Below are 15083 nucleotides of genomic sequence, written 5' to 3' on the forward strand. Positions count from 1 at the left end.
TGATTATAATCCCTAATATTTCTCAACTAATTATTAAGTGTAAGTTACTAAAAACAACTCCTATTTTTAGCAATTAAATGATATAATAATAAAAATATATATAATAATAATAACTAATATAAAATAGAAACTATTACAAATAAAATTTGAATCCGTTAGAATTATATAAGAAAGTGGAATAATGTTTATCAATACTAAACAGTAAAATAAAAAAAATTGTAATGATAAATGTAAAATCCCTTTTTTTCAATAGATATTTTTTTGGGGCTTTTTTCTCATGAAAATTTGAAAAAAAAAAAAAAAGAATTGAGGTCTTAGGCTAAAGCCTAGTTAGCGTTATGGTTGAGTCGGACTGATATAATTAACCTTATATCATTTTATAAATAATATAACAAAAAGTATCAAATTATCTTTATTTTGTAGTAGTGTAGACCTCGACCAGATCTCAAGCTCAAGTTCCACAATTTGAAGTGGAGGTTAACTCTATAATTACGAGTGAGATCATTTCAGTTTAAATTTGAATCACCTAAGCCTTCTTTGTCCAGAGATTGAATATTGTCGTTGATTGATTGAAATACACGTAAGTGAGTACCCTCTTTATACTCATTATCGAAATAGTGCAATACCACAGTAGACATAAGTTCGATATTATAATTAAACACTTCGTGATTGTCAAGATTTGTGTAATGCTCGTTGGTTGGCGATTCTGACTGGCCGTGAACACATTATTAAGATTTTTGTATTTTTTTTTTCTGTTAAAAAGGACGGGAAATTGTCACTAGTAGAGGTCAGGTCATAATAATAAAGTAGTGTTGTAGGTAATTAATTTGGCGATGTTTCTCTAATTACCCGTTTTGCTATACCAAAATAACAAGTGAAGAAAATGATCCTGAGTTTTAACTATCTGGTTTTGTAATCCTACTTCATATGGTGATTACTATCCATCCAATTGGTAGTGCTTGCTTTAGATATGACCGAACCTGAAATTATGATGATCACATTCTCTTGATGCGGTGCAACCTCAATATAATCAATTATGTGGTAATAATCAGGTCACGTCCCCACTTTTTGGAAACCAAGCAAATTTGTGGGATCCATCTTTTGACATGTACTCATAATTAAACCACAAAAAACTAAAGGAAAAAAAAATCACTAATCAAAATGACTATTATTTTGTGATTTAAGAATGTGCCCACCACACTCACCAAAATTAAATCAAACAAATAAATGCCGAAATAAAAATAAAAAAATGGGTGAACATGCAAAGGACTTTGGCCTTGTGTGGTGATAACAAAAGATAAAGCCAGGAGCCACAAAATGGTGCCACGTGGCAGATAGGATTCCATGCCACACTATTTCCACAAGCCATACCATCCCATTATCAACATTGGTTTCAGTTTAGTTCACTCAAAAAAAAAAAAAATCAAAAACAAAAGGCTTCACACAGCTCTACCAACCAAAAACTCAAAAACTTAAAACAAATGGCAGCAACATCCGCAGCTCTGTCTAGTGCCATGGTGAGCACTTCCTTCGTGAGGAGACAGCCAACGACGACCTCTTTGAGGGCGCTTCCCAACGTGGGCCAGGCTCTTTTTGGGCTCAAGGCCACATCAAGCCGCGGAGGGCGTGTGACAGCCATGGCATCCTACAAGGTCAAGCTCCTCACGCCTGAAGGTGAGACTGAGTTCGAGTGCCCGGACGACGTCTACGTGCTCGACCAAGCCGAGGAAGTTGGGATCGACTTGCCTTACTCGTGCCGTGCCGGGTCGTGCTCGTCGTGCGTCGGAAAGGTGGTGAAAGGAGAGGTAGACCAGTCGGACAACAGCTTCCTTGACGATGAGCAGATGGCCGGTGGTTGGGTTCTGACATGTGTTGCTTACCCTCAGTCTGATATAGTCATTGAGACTCACAAGGAGGAAGAACTTGAATAAGATCATGTTGTAATTTATTCATGTTCATTTTATGTTTTGTTCTCTTATTCCAAGAAGAAAAAAAAACTGTCAATGCCTTGGTTGGTTGGTTGGTTGGGCTGGCTAATTAGCTTTTTTTCAAAGGATAAGGTTTTTCCTTGTCACTTGAACGAGTTATTACATGTTTTTTAAACTCCCATTTGTAGTAATGAAATAACTGATATTTTAGCTTGATGATGATCTCTATTCTTCTTTCTCTGTATCTTTGATTTAGTTCAAGAAAAGGAAAATTAGTGAATGTGCAATCTTTCTTCTAAAGCAATTACAATGAGAAACTATGACTGACAGCCTTGAACTGTGAAAAATTAACTTTATGTGCTCTGAAACAGCTCCAAGAGAGTCTTGACCTGGTCTTCATCTCCATGGCTTAAACTGGCTTCTTCACCATTGGTGGGGGTTTGTGATGAGCTAATGTTTACTGATTCAGACAAATACTCTTCGAGCCTGAACGAGTATTCCTGATGGTGAATGTTGGGAATCTCAAGTGCTGTCTCAGCCTCAGGCTGTGAATTTGATGTCACAGTCAACTGATTTTGAGATTCTAACGATGAGCTCCTGGACAAAGTCCCTGATGCAATAGTTATTTCGTCTCCCTCATAGATTGTCGATTCTAATGAACACACTGATCTTGTGGTGTGTGAGTGCAAGGATTCGCGTTTAGACCTCTCTTTCACCCTCTTGCACCAGCTATGGAGTGACTCTCTTACGCTCTCAGCGACGAGGGCTTTCTTAAACCGAGATCCCATCTGAACTCATCAAAGGGAAAAAGAATTTTCAAGCTACTTCATTCATTCTTTGGTGCATTAAATCTTTTTCTATGTCGTCTAAACTTTGCAATTCATAACATTGCAAATTCAGCTTTTAACTATTTTGCTTGTAGAATAATTGTCTTCAACTATGTATGACTAGTAAAGAGTTGAGCATGAAACAAACCTGTGTAACAATTATATTCAGAGGTACTGTGCTGTAACTACACCAGAACTGAACGATAACACTGCAAATGTCAATTAAAGTACTGTTAAGAAGCATATTATTTGTTCAAGTAAATTCAGTGAATGATCAAAAGCAGCTAATTAACATTATTTTTCAGCTCTGTATGGATAACATTTAAAAAAAACTATTTCACCAAGGAAAAGCAGGACAAATCAGTGATCTCTTATAGATTCAGATCAGCAGGTGAAGTTAACACAAGTCAAGAAGAATTGAAATTATGCATATAGAAAAAATTAAATGATATATCTTTATTGCACTAGTAATGCATTGATCTTGAACCTAATCCATGAATGAATACAGTGCGTTAATTCAAGAGGCTCTCCTCTTCCAAAACAGCTGAATTGTTCTTCCTGCTTCTTTTTACATACTCTAATTGATAAAACTCATCCACATATCAACTAACAACTTACAACTCCCAACAACCTTACCAAACTAATGAAAAATAACAAAATTATAACTGGTATCAAATTACAACAGCTGTATTATGAAACAAGGACCTCCGAGCTCGCTTTGTGTGTATGATGTATATATCATTAGCAGTTATGGCATGAATATACTTAAATTTCAGTGCACGTATTCATACTTCAGAAATTAAAGATACATACCCAGAGGCCAACCGAGTGATTATCATTAAATTGTTTTCCATGAAACAAGATCTCTGCTTAAGTCCCCACTAAACAACATAGTAGACAAATTAGATTCGTCAGTAGAGTGATTGTAATAATAAAAGCAGAATCAAAACAATTAAGAACATGTCTTTAGATAGTCTGTTTATTGTTTATGCTTACAAGTATCTCAGTGAGAGCCATTTAGTCTCCAAAATCATTATACATTTCCTTTCACCAAATTTTAATGTAATTTCTAATGACATATTACTTTTCTTGTTTAGTATTCATCTTTCTTTCAACTTGAATCAAGTAATTACTTCTTCAAAATAAAGCTTTGACATTTCAAATATACAAACCAGAAAGGTATAGTAGGCGATTTCAAAAAGCGAATAAATAAACAATATACTAGTCTGTTCTCTGCATTATCAATGGTTGGAATTGGTAAAAACATTTTCTAAATCAAGGCCTTGATAATGAAGGCAGGACTTGCATATCTAATCTAGTTCCAATTTTGCATCTTCTCTTTAAGAAGCTTTACTTGAGTTGAAGTATCTGACATACAGCTAATAAAATGATTTTCGTTAACATTGAGCCATGAACTGGATTTAAACAATTAAAGCCATGTGTTCATTCCAGTGTGTTCAGACTAGATTCAAAATATTAATGTTCCTAAGATAAAATGCTTAAAACATAATGTTAAAACTCAGAAAAGAGAGCCTATTTAAGCTTACCAAGGACCAGATAAATGTTGCCATCTCAAAGGCATTCTGCAAGAGAAAGAAACAGATACTAAGCACTAGAATTCTTGAAAGAGATAACCAAAAAGTGGTCAATGTGACATGAGTCAAGCCTAGATACCTGAAATATGATAAATTGTATCAACCGTAGTAATATCACAGGCTTTCCAAACCAAAACAGATCATCACGTGGCTTTATCTGAGTCGCCGCTATAGATGGTCCTGTCTGCTCAACAACTTCAAGTGCTAAACAAGAGACAACGTGTCGAAGTTTTGTTCCAACTAGCATGACAAGCTTTGACAATTGAAACACATTGAACAAGATTAATTATATGTCATCTTTAAGAAGAATACCTTATTTGATTGAATAGACACGAAAGTAAGTCTGCTTACAATGGCTGGGATGAAAGAAAGCCAGAAGTAAATGTTAATACCTGCAACAAGAAAACAACTATGATATTTCATGAAGTAGATCTTGTAAGACAGATTGGTCTGCATTTTTCTCTTGCAATTGCATAAAATAAACTTACCATGGATGTTTACGAAGATGCATACTATGGCATAACCCCAGAGTGGCCAGCTGCAAGATCAAAATTAAAATTTATATCGATATGATTAATGAAACAATATTTCAAGTATTAAGCACACTGTGATAGTGTTTAAACTTAGCAAGCACATGTATAGGATAATCATTACATAGAAAGTGGTATGACAATGAAAATATGAACATGATAAGTAATGGGATGGTCATTTATAATTATACGTGTTCTGCACAAGACTATATAATTCTAAAACAGGAAAAGCCATGTGAGCGTAGCTTAGAATTTGAGGCAGGGTTGTATAAAGCTTTATTTACATGCTCAATGTTCCAGAATAAGTAACAGATCTATAAGCAATTTGATAAGGTTTTTAACAACTGCTAGAAATATTCAACGGATATAATTAATGAAGAATAAAAGCCAAAAATTGATTCTGACAACCAAGAAAGGATGTTCATCATTTCAAGTATCATAAAGACAAATTGTAAAATTCATGAGTACAATAGAAGTATGCATATAAACCAAAACAAGTTATATGATCAAAGGTAACTATTAATTTCCTATATTTATTTTCACCATGAATTAAAAAACAAAATCATGAGTACATGTATTACATTTCAAGGAAGTATTATGGCAAGAGAAGTGCTCACCTAATTCCAAGAATACCATTAAATTCATCTTCCATACTTCGAACCATATATTTGTGAAAATCATAAGTTTGCGGCAACTTGTGCTTCTGCATATCATGAAACAAAATAAATCAATAGATTTTCAAGATAGAAATGTGCATTGAACAACTGGAAGCATTAAACTATTCCAAGGGAACATGCAGCTTCATCTAGCATATGAAAAAGAAGTTGAAGCCTATGTGGGCTAGTAAAGAAAGTAATTAAAAATTTAATAGAATGTACCCCTAAGACATACCTTTTAAAAGTTAAGACAAACTAAAAGATAAATCATGGCCTAACATAGAGAACAACCTTAAAACATCGAAGTATTCAGCTACCAAGAATTGAAACGTGACAGTAGGAGACATCTTGCGTAAATGAATTTATATGTTTTAAGCTCAATTGGTAACTAGTTTTAAGGATAGTAGTCTATGATAACAACTTAGCCTAATTATTTAACCTGTACTACTCCCTTATGGCAAACATAAGTCAATTTGAAATCAATGGGTATCTTGCTGTAATTACACCAAGATATTAGTGCAAAACTGATAGTGTAGGAGTTGTAATTTTCCCACTAGAAACTCAGATTCTTCCATAAAAAAAAATAAAAAAGTTGTTATTATGAAACTGTCCATATTCATATCCATGCTGAAATGTAAAATAGAAGAACATGGAAACAAAATAGATACGTACTGTTATGAAGCCTAAACGAAGTGCCAAGTAGTCTGATTTCTGTATAGAGCTCTTAAATTGTCTTAGGAAGCAGAGCTGCAAAGCCAAACGCAAATCCACCTTGTCTCAGAGACAATTAAAAATCATCATGGTAATTGAATAAATAAACAAAATGAGGGTGCAGTTAGGGGAACAAAAAGACTAGAACTAGTGCTCGTGATGGTGTATGAATTATGAGCACAAAAATGTGGGTGTATTTATCAGAAGTAGAAGCCTTAGCTAATCAAATAGGTTTTGCATGACTGAAGTTGCATCAACCTACTAATATATTTGATATATCAAGTAGTTGGAATCATTCAATTGAAAGATGTATTACAAACAAGATATGATGGATTACCAGAATCATTACAATTCATGTTGAATCAATCCTTTTAAATCAGATAAAATGCAGTTAAAAAATATAACTTCTAATGTAATAATATGGAAACCGATGCTGTCTCCTCTTTAGGAAACTACACTCAGATTGGTTTTCATGCAAAATCTGATAAACAACTTGTGTATCAGATTCAAGCTACAAGTGAGCAACAACATACAGAGGAACAAAATTAGAAGTATGCAAATAACGTGAAACGAGGTGCCTTAAAACAGCTAATGGAGTGATCCATATTTCCAGAAGGTCTGATTATTCTGTTACAAACACCAAACTATAGACTGGATATATGTTACAAATTATTGTCTACTGTAATAAAAGAGCATCAGGAAGAATCCCATTTTTCTCCTAGTGCTTTTAGATTGAAAAGAAAAAATCAAGCAAGGTACTTGTACTGGATGATTTCAAAAAGGCATAATGTTGATGTTGTTCACTAGTATTTAAAAATACTCAAACGCATCATAAAAATGAAAAATTACCATCCAAATAAGAACCGGATTCCTGCTCCATGGGTGTGATGTGTGATGATAAACAAAAGTGGATTGACGCCTCATGACCTTGTTTATTTTTGCTTTGAGACAAATAAAAACAATTTATACATACACACATAATACACTAAGTGTTCCACATAAAGCGTAAAAATAAAAAAGTAACAAAAGAGAAAAGCAAACAAGTAGTTGCCTTTGACTGCTCTTAATAGATAAAGATGTAATGACTACGTATGGAAATGATATTTAGATTGCATACCTAGCCTTATGTGTTAATGTATGACTTGCTTGGCTGTTAGTTATAACTGTTATCTTGGGCTGCAGACCAAGTAGTTGTTTTATTCTGTTAAGTCAGTTAGGTTATCGATAGGTCTTTATTTGTAAGCCTTATATCTATAAAAGGCTTAGATTAGTTCAGAGAAAAAGGATTGAGAGAGATTTTAGTGTGCTATAGTTCTGTTTTGTCTACTCTGTTCTTGTGGAGAAAGAAAACAAGAGTGACTGTGAGCTTTGGGGTTTGGCCTGGTGAATGACTTGTAAAGATCTGTAGCTGGTGAATTCTAGTGCTGTAAATCTCTCTTCTTCATAGTGGATTCGACTAGGGAAGATAAGTTCCCTGCCTTGGATGTAGGAGTTCCTAATTGGAATCTCTGAACCAAGTATATTGGTGTAATTTTGTTTCTGTTTACTTTATTTCTGTCATTATTTTTCTTGTTCCTTTGCTGTGTGTATTGTGTTCAATTCAGATATCAAGCAAAGCTCTCACATTGTGATATTATAAAAAATACAAAGATTCAAATTTATAAGTATTTAGACAAACATAGAAGATATGGTCTTTTCTTTCGGTATCTACGCCTTTTGTCCTAGTTGAACATGGGATTAACATATCATGCACCCAGATAAAAGATAACGACATTGTGTGCCACATTCCCTTTCAGTTTAGCTAACTTGGTTAAAGTGAAAATCCACTAAACTAAGAATATAGTTGTAATACACAGCTTAAAGAAAACCAGAGATTACAGTGGACAAATTGCATTTTCATTCAGGTGACCAAGCTGAGTCACCAAACATACAACAAAATGGATTTATTTTAAAACCAACTTATTTGGATTAAGTAGTAGCCACATTATCAAAACCATAAAGAAACAACTTTCTTTGGCTGTACAAATGCTCAAAACTAAACTATAGAACAAAGAAGTATTAGAATATAATATTATTATGTGCCCACCTCCTAACAACTTAAACCTTGGAGATGAATTGGAAATCTAATACTGTATCAGAACAGGAAGTCACAAGTTCAAATCTTTGTAGTTACAATCTCTAATCTCACACGTGAATTGGGATTGTTATAGTAAACTACTACTATGACTAGAGTCAAATGCTAGATTTTGTGTCCATAACCATAATGCACAAAAGTCCACCTAATGCTTCATGACAATCAACCTGTTTATGTTGTTCACATGATTCTATCTTGAAATCCACTAGCTGATTCTATTTTGAATTTAAGAGACTCGTGTCTTTCAAGGATCAATACCAGCGAAATTTCAGCTGCATGAGTTACAGGGGTGGATGTATCAAATAAATGCTTTTGTGTCTATCTATCCTACTGTCTTGATACCAGCAATAATGTGTCAAGGAATTACAGTATCATATTCAAAAGTGCCTAAACGTAAGCTACAATTAACCAATCATATATTTGAATGTATATTTTAAATGTGTACCTTGCAAGGTAGCCTGATTTTCCCATTTCCTCCAACTGTAAATCTACAAAAATAAAATAAAATAAACCTCGTTTTTCTGAACTAAACTCTTCGGAAGCTTAACTCAAACCTTTTAGAGTTAAAAACACATTTTGATCTTCTAATGAACACAAGCATGGTTTGAACTTCTAATATACTTGATATCCTTAAAACAACTTCCGAGAAGGATACTGAGACTACCTTGCTCATGGCGAGACCAACGGCCACACAGCTATACAAAACATGAGTGATCCCAAGAACAAAAAGGAAGCGATGAAGCTGTTCAAGGCCTTCGTATGAAACAAATGGTTCACGGCCCTGAGTGAAACCATTAGAAGTATTTAAGAGCCAGCTATACATAAAATCTTCAAACTTTGGAGGACTGAAGATAAAGTTTACCTCACCACATTGATGAGATGAAGGTGAACTTATTGTATTTGGGTGAGTTTTTGTCTCATTGAGAGAAGAGAAAGGAGATTCAAAATGAGCGTTCTCACTGATTTCATAATCTTTCTCAGAACAAATATAGAAACGACTGGTGAATAGAGATGAATCTACACATATCTCAGAAATCCATCTTGCACATTGTGCTAAAAGCAATGATATAAGCCCAAGTAGCATCAGCTCTACAGAAAGACAAACAAAAGACTCAAAAGAGGAAAGAGAGAAAGACCAAATAGAAACAAAAGAAGAAAAGACTCAACAGTTACATACATTGATAAGATAACTCTTTATTAGACAACTCACCTTCCTTAATCTTCTCCAAAGAGGCAAAGAGTGCTTTCCTTCTAGTCCTCTTTAACCACTGTACAGAAGAAATATAATAATAACATGTAACATATATTTCTCAATAAAAATATTATATTATAAGCTATTCTCAATAAATGCCTTCAAAAAGCCAATTTACTCATTATCAGAATAAACATATCCAAAGTATTTTTATTTTCTTTGGCAAATAAAGAGGATACCTGCCACATTTAAATCTCCCAATTTATGTGTTCATAAAAAGTATCACAAAAAAGGGCATATTCGATCAAATCTTTGCTCTCAAAATCCTTCCCATTTAAACTGAACTGAGAAAAGAAGTTTCCCAGTTTCAAGTATTCAGTAGTGTAAACTAAGAACAAATTTCCTCAGTTTTTGACATTTTATACAACACCATATTATTCTCTCTTCTCAGTCTCCCTAGTAATGTTTGTTGCTAGCACCTAGTCTTTTGCACAAAAGGAACATGTCAATATATATTTAGCTCTAAATCTACCACATTTTCTTGCACTTTCTCAATGGCCAAACAAAGTTCATGGCAACTTGCCTTTTTGACATGATTCATGAACTTGTGCAATGTAGGGTATGTTTTCTCTTTCTTTATTTGTCAATCAGCCATAGTAATCGGAGGGACTATTTTCCAATCTCTCTTAAGTTTGCAAAGGGTGATTTTTCTGTGGGTCCTGTAAAACTTAAATCACTAGTTCAACAGAAAAGTTTCTTTAATTTTCTCTTTAGTCTTTTCCCGACCACACTTACATTGCTGAAAGAAATTCAGGGTGGGACCCAAAAAAGCTTCAAGATCACATCTTTTGAACTTGCATTACTAATGAGTTTCTCAGCAACCAAACAAGAGTCATTGCAGCATAACTCTTTGTCACTATCCTTTTTTTTTTTAAAAAAATAATAGTAATAAATACTCTTTGTACTTACCCTTCCAAATCTGTATATTGACCTTTCTACCAACAAGCAGACAAACACCATGACTGTAACCACTGAGGCAACTGAGTAAGTTGGAGTCTCAGCCAATGACCTTTGCTCCTGCTGCATCAACTCCTCCATTTCTCAAATCAGCAGCAACCCATTAACTCTTACACTAACTCAAAAGGGTACACTATAAACTCTTGAAACTTTTCCGAGAAAATGGAGGAGACCCTTGAGAGGAGAAAATTAAGTGAAAGATCCAGGAAGAAGGGGAAGTGGGATACAGAGTTAGTAAAATATTATTTTGAAATTATTATATGTAATGCAATATAATTTATTTTAATGGTTTAAAAAAGTGCAGGTGAACATGGTTGTATCTGGATTGGATACATTATTAACAAATGATACATGGCATTAAGGAAGGGGTTCTTATTATTATTATTTTATTATAGTTTGTTTTTTGTCATTGTCTGCTATTTCTAAACAAGCCCACCATGCAAACTTTCAATGCATTGGAGTTGATGCTCTCTCTCCCTGGGACAATCTCATGTGTTACTGTAAGTCCAACCTACTCACATGGGGTCAGAGAGAGTCCGCAACTCGGCTCACCATGTCTCGTACAAGTAAAAATCTCTCTAGGTCCGACTTACTCTTTATGCATTCCTTGGTTTTAATATTATATAGAAGTGGAAAAATAGGTGGTATATGTGAACAGTAAAAGTTTACAAAAAATATTGAGTTTTGAGCATGTATTCCACCTTTGAATATGTAAATCATTTCTTCAAATGATAAAATAAAGAAAAATTATCAAGGGTACAACATTGCTTAATGCGGTATTAGTTGCAATTTAATATTTAATATTGAGTCTCATTTTTTATTTTAAATTAGAATATATAGAGCATGTAGCAATAATTCTAATAAAAAAACAACATTTGTATTAAAAAAAAAACTTATTTCCAAAATAAAATTCCTCCTACAACTATCATTGTTTTTGTTTTTTTTTAATGATTTTTTTTTTTGTCGCAATGAAATATATTCATTGAAAAAATTTATAATGTCATACAATCTAAAAGACTAAACAACTTGAAGAAAAAAAAGAGAAATCTTCTAGCCATATAAATTCGCCGTCCACCCTAAGAGCATGTATTGCCAATCCATGCGCAACCTTATTAGTTGTACAACGTACAAGGATCAGGAACACTCCTGGAAAATTGGACAGCAAACTTGTAATATCATCTAACAGAGAACCTAAGTCATTGCAATAAGTGGATCGTTTGGAAAAGGCAGTCACAGTTGCCAAACAATCTGATTCAACAAAACTCAAAGGAAGACCTAGTATTAGGCTCCAATCCAGTGCTACCATAAAAGCCATACATTTTGTCTGTATCACTGTAAAGCAACCTACAAAACAAAATATCATATAAAACACAACATTAGTAAAATATTAATCAAAATGGAAAAAAAAAAGTAAGAAAGTCAGATCTCTATTTGTTAATAACAAAAAATAAGCAACCTAAAGGGATGTGGGACAACACTTAAAAAAACAATACTACAAAGAGTTTGGAAAGACAAGCAATGACATCTCCATATGAATGAATCATTGTTTTTGTTAAAACCACAATATTTGTATTTTTATACTTTTTTTTACAAGAAAAATATTGAAACAGTCACAAAACATTATGCTCTTTTATATTGTAAAATCCTTTATTGGCTAACTTTAATTTAGACAAAATATTTTAAAGTTATTAAGGAAAGTCAGTAGCATATCCTTATTGATTCATGGTTTAAATATCAAATTAATTCAGCTGATTTTCTAGTGTGAAAATATCTTTTAAATGTGAATATATTTTTTACCTTATTTATCACAAATAATCAATATTTGGTAAAAATATGTATTTTAATTATCTTGAGATTATTTTCAGGGATTATGTTTATTCTGGAATAAAGAAGGTGCCGAAAATGAACATGGTCAAAAGAAATGACCATGTTCGTTCTGCCAGATAAAACTGATTACATTGCTGACTCATTAGTTTCATTTTCTGTCGACATAGAATTCATCTGGCTGGCTGATTTTCTAAATCAAAGGAATTTGCAAATTGATTTCAAAGATATCAGAAAATGATGGCCTTGGACGATTTCCTTGCCTATAAATATCTTACCAAGGCCTTTGGAATTTTCACCTCTTCCATTTTGAATATTTGTAAACATTATGTTATTTTGAAGAGTGTCTTTATTTGTAGAGATTAAGTTTCTTCACCTTAATCTTTGTGAGAGTGCTAAGTGTACTTGTGGATATTTATCTAGTACATTGTAAACAGGTAGTGTATATTGTGAACGTGTTCATAAGGATATTCGGGAGAGGATTCTATCTAAGTCTCACTTCGGGAGGAAGTGAGCACTCACAATTCTTTGAAGGGAGTTCAAGAGAATCAACGTTTCATCAAAATCAGATTCGTAGAGAAGAGTACAACAAGATTGCGACAATAGTCTAAGAGGGAGTCTTACATTGTTTAAGTCAATGTTTTTGTACACATTGTTTCTTTACTAATTGGTTTATTCTCTGGGCGTGGCCCCGTGGATGTAGGTTATCTGAAAAGATTTCTGAACCACGTAAAAATTCTCATGTGTTGAATTTTTACCTGTTTTTCTGTTTCTGTTTAAACAGTTGCATAAGTAGTGTGAACAAAGCTGAAATCTTTCTAAACAACTTAATTGATATTCTGCATTTAATTAAGTTGTTTATTTTAAATCACTTGGTAATATATTAAAATACGGAATTTCAATTGGTATCAGAGAAGGTCACTAAACTCTTAGTGAGATCTTGTATTTTTCCGTTTGTTTTGTGCCCTGTGAAATGTCTTGCTTTGTAGAAGGTGGATCTATAACTCGCCATCCCCTACTGAATGATTCCAACTATCCTTATTGGAAGGTTAGGATGAGAGCCTTTATTAAATCTCAAGAAGAAAAGGCATGGAGATCAATCTTAACCGGTTGGACACCTCCATCTGAATCAAATGATGTAACAAAGGTAAAATCTGAACTTAACTGGACCGATGCTGAAGATAAATTGTCTAGTTATAACAACAAAGTCTTGCATGCTATCTTTAATGGAGTTGGTGAAGGATACATAAAATTAATCTCCTCGTGTGAATCTGCCAAAGAAGCTTGGGAAATCCTTCAAACTCAATTTGAAGGTACTACTGATGTAAAACGCTCTAGGCTTGTTATGCTAACTACAAGATTTGAAAATCTTAGAATTAGGGGTGAGCATCTAAACCGACAAACCGCGGTGACCGACCGCACCGCACCATACTACACCGCAAACCGCGGTGTCAAAAGTGTAATGGTTCGGTATGGTTTGTATTTGAGCTAAACCGTGCGGTGCGCGGTTTGGCGGTGTAAAATTTTGGTTTGCACCGCACCGCACCGCATACATACAAATATATTAAAAAATAAATAAACTTTACATATATGCCATTTTTTAAAGTTACCCAATATGGGAGACTTGTATATTTTTTTTGAAAAATGGGAGACTTGTATATTTTTTTTGTGTTTCACTGAACTTAATTGATAACTTGTGATGTTGTTTAGAATTTATTAAGGATTTGTTATGAACTAAGGATTAAGTATTTTTCTTAAAATTTAAATTTTGTTATAACATATTTTTTAACACAAACCGTGGAAAACCGCCCAAACCACACCGCAAAAAATGGTTTGGTTTGGTCGTTTTGGTGCAACCAAATCACACCGTATGGTGTGTTCTAGTTACTAAACCGCACTTGTGGCGTGGTGTATTAAAAAGTCTTCAAACCGCCCAAACCACACCGTGCTCACCCCTACTTAGAATGATAGAAACTGAGTCTCTCACAGATTTCTATGAAAGACTATCTGATATAGCTAATGAATATTTTGCTTTGGGAGAAAAATTGGAAAATAATGTGTTAGTTCGAAAAATTGTTAGAGTGCTTCCTAACAGGTTTCAAACAAAGCTCACAGCAATTGAGGAGGCAAAAGATCTCGACACAATGAAAGTAGAGGAGTTGATGGGTTCGTTGCGAACATTTGAACTCAATCAAAAAATTCGTCAAAAGGAAAAACCAAGTGCTCCCAAAGAAAAATAAGTTGCTCTCATATCATCAAAAATGAAAGATTCAGATGAAAATGATGGTGAGGAAGAAATGGCCTTGTTGACCAAAAATTTTCAAAAATACATGAAAAAGATTGGTAACAAAAAATCCACGTTCAAATCTTCCAAAGGTAATCAATTCTCTAAACCTTTTGACAATAGCAATAAAAGAGGTGTGCAATGCAATGAATGTGAAGGATTTGGTCATATTCAATCTGAATGTGCCAATACACTGAAGAAAAATAAAAAGGTAATGGCAGCTACTTGGAGTGATCGAGACTCTAAAAGTAGCAATGAAGAAGATAACTCAAACCTTGCCTTAACCTCTGTTGTTTCTGGATTAACTTTAAATTTGCAGGTTAATAAAAGAGTTGTTTGTCTGAACAACACAGTTCAGGAAGAAAATTCTGAATGTGAATCCAGT

General features: G+C 33.7%; 2 protein-coding genes across 2 annotated transcripts; one reads left to right on the top strand and one right to left on the bottom strand.

The window, feature by feature from the left end:
- Positions 1 to 1333: 1333 nt before the first annotated feature.
- LOC133782127 (ferredoxin) lies at positions 1334 to 2144 on the top strand. Its single transcript, XM_062221330.1, has one exon. It carries the CDS (start codon positions 1482 to 1484, stop codon positions 1929 to 1931), a length of 450 nt encoding a protein of 149 aa, XP_062077314.1. The 5' UTR covers positions 1334 to 1481; the 3' UTR covers positions 1932 to 2144.
- Positions 2145 to 2275: 131 nt separating this feature from the next.
- On the bottom strand, positions 2276 to 10800 carry LOC133782126 (MLO-like protein 4). The gene is made up of 15 exons (XM_062221329.1): positions 10543 to 10800; positions 9592 to 9649; positions 9244 to 9470; positions 9046 to 9162; positions 8827 to 8869; positions 7097 to 7188; positions 6209 to 6283; positions 5498 to 5583; positions 4839 to 4888; positions 4702 to 4742; positions 4430 to 4603; positions 4303 to 4338; positions 3569 to 3636; positions 2904 to 2964; positions 2276 to 2716 (listed from the first exon to the last, which is right to left on the bottom strand). The coding sequence occupies exons 1-15, from the start codon at positions 10669 to 10671 to the stop codon at positions 2282 to 2284; spliced, it is 1692 nt and encodes a 563-aa protein (XP_062077313.1). The 5' UTR covers positions 10672 to 10800; the 3' UTR covers positions 2276 to 2281.
- Positions 10801 to 15083: the final 4283 nt, after the last annotated feature.

The sequence above is a fragment of the Humulus lupulus genome, chromosome 6, assembly GCF_963169125.1.
Source record: "Humulus lupulus chromosome 6, drHumLupu1.1, whole genome shotgun sequence".
Classification (NCBI taxonomy): Eukaryota; Viridiplantae; Streptophyta; class Magnoliopsida; order Rosales; family Cannabaceae; genus Humulus; species Humulus lupulus.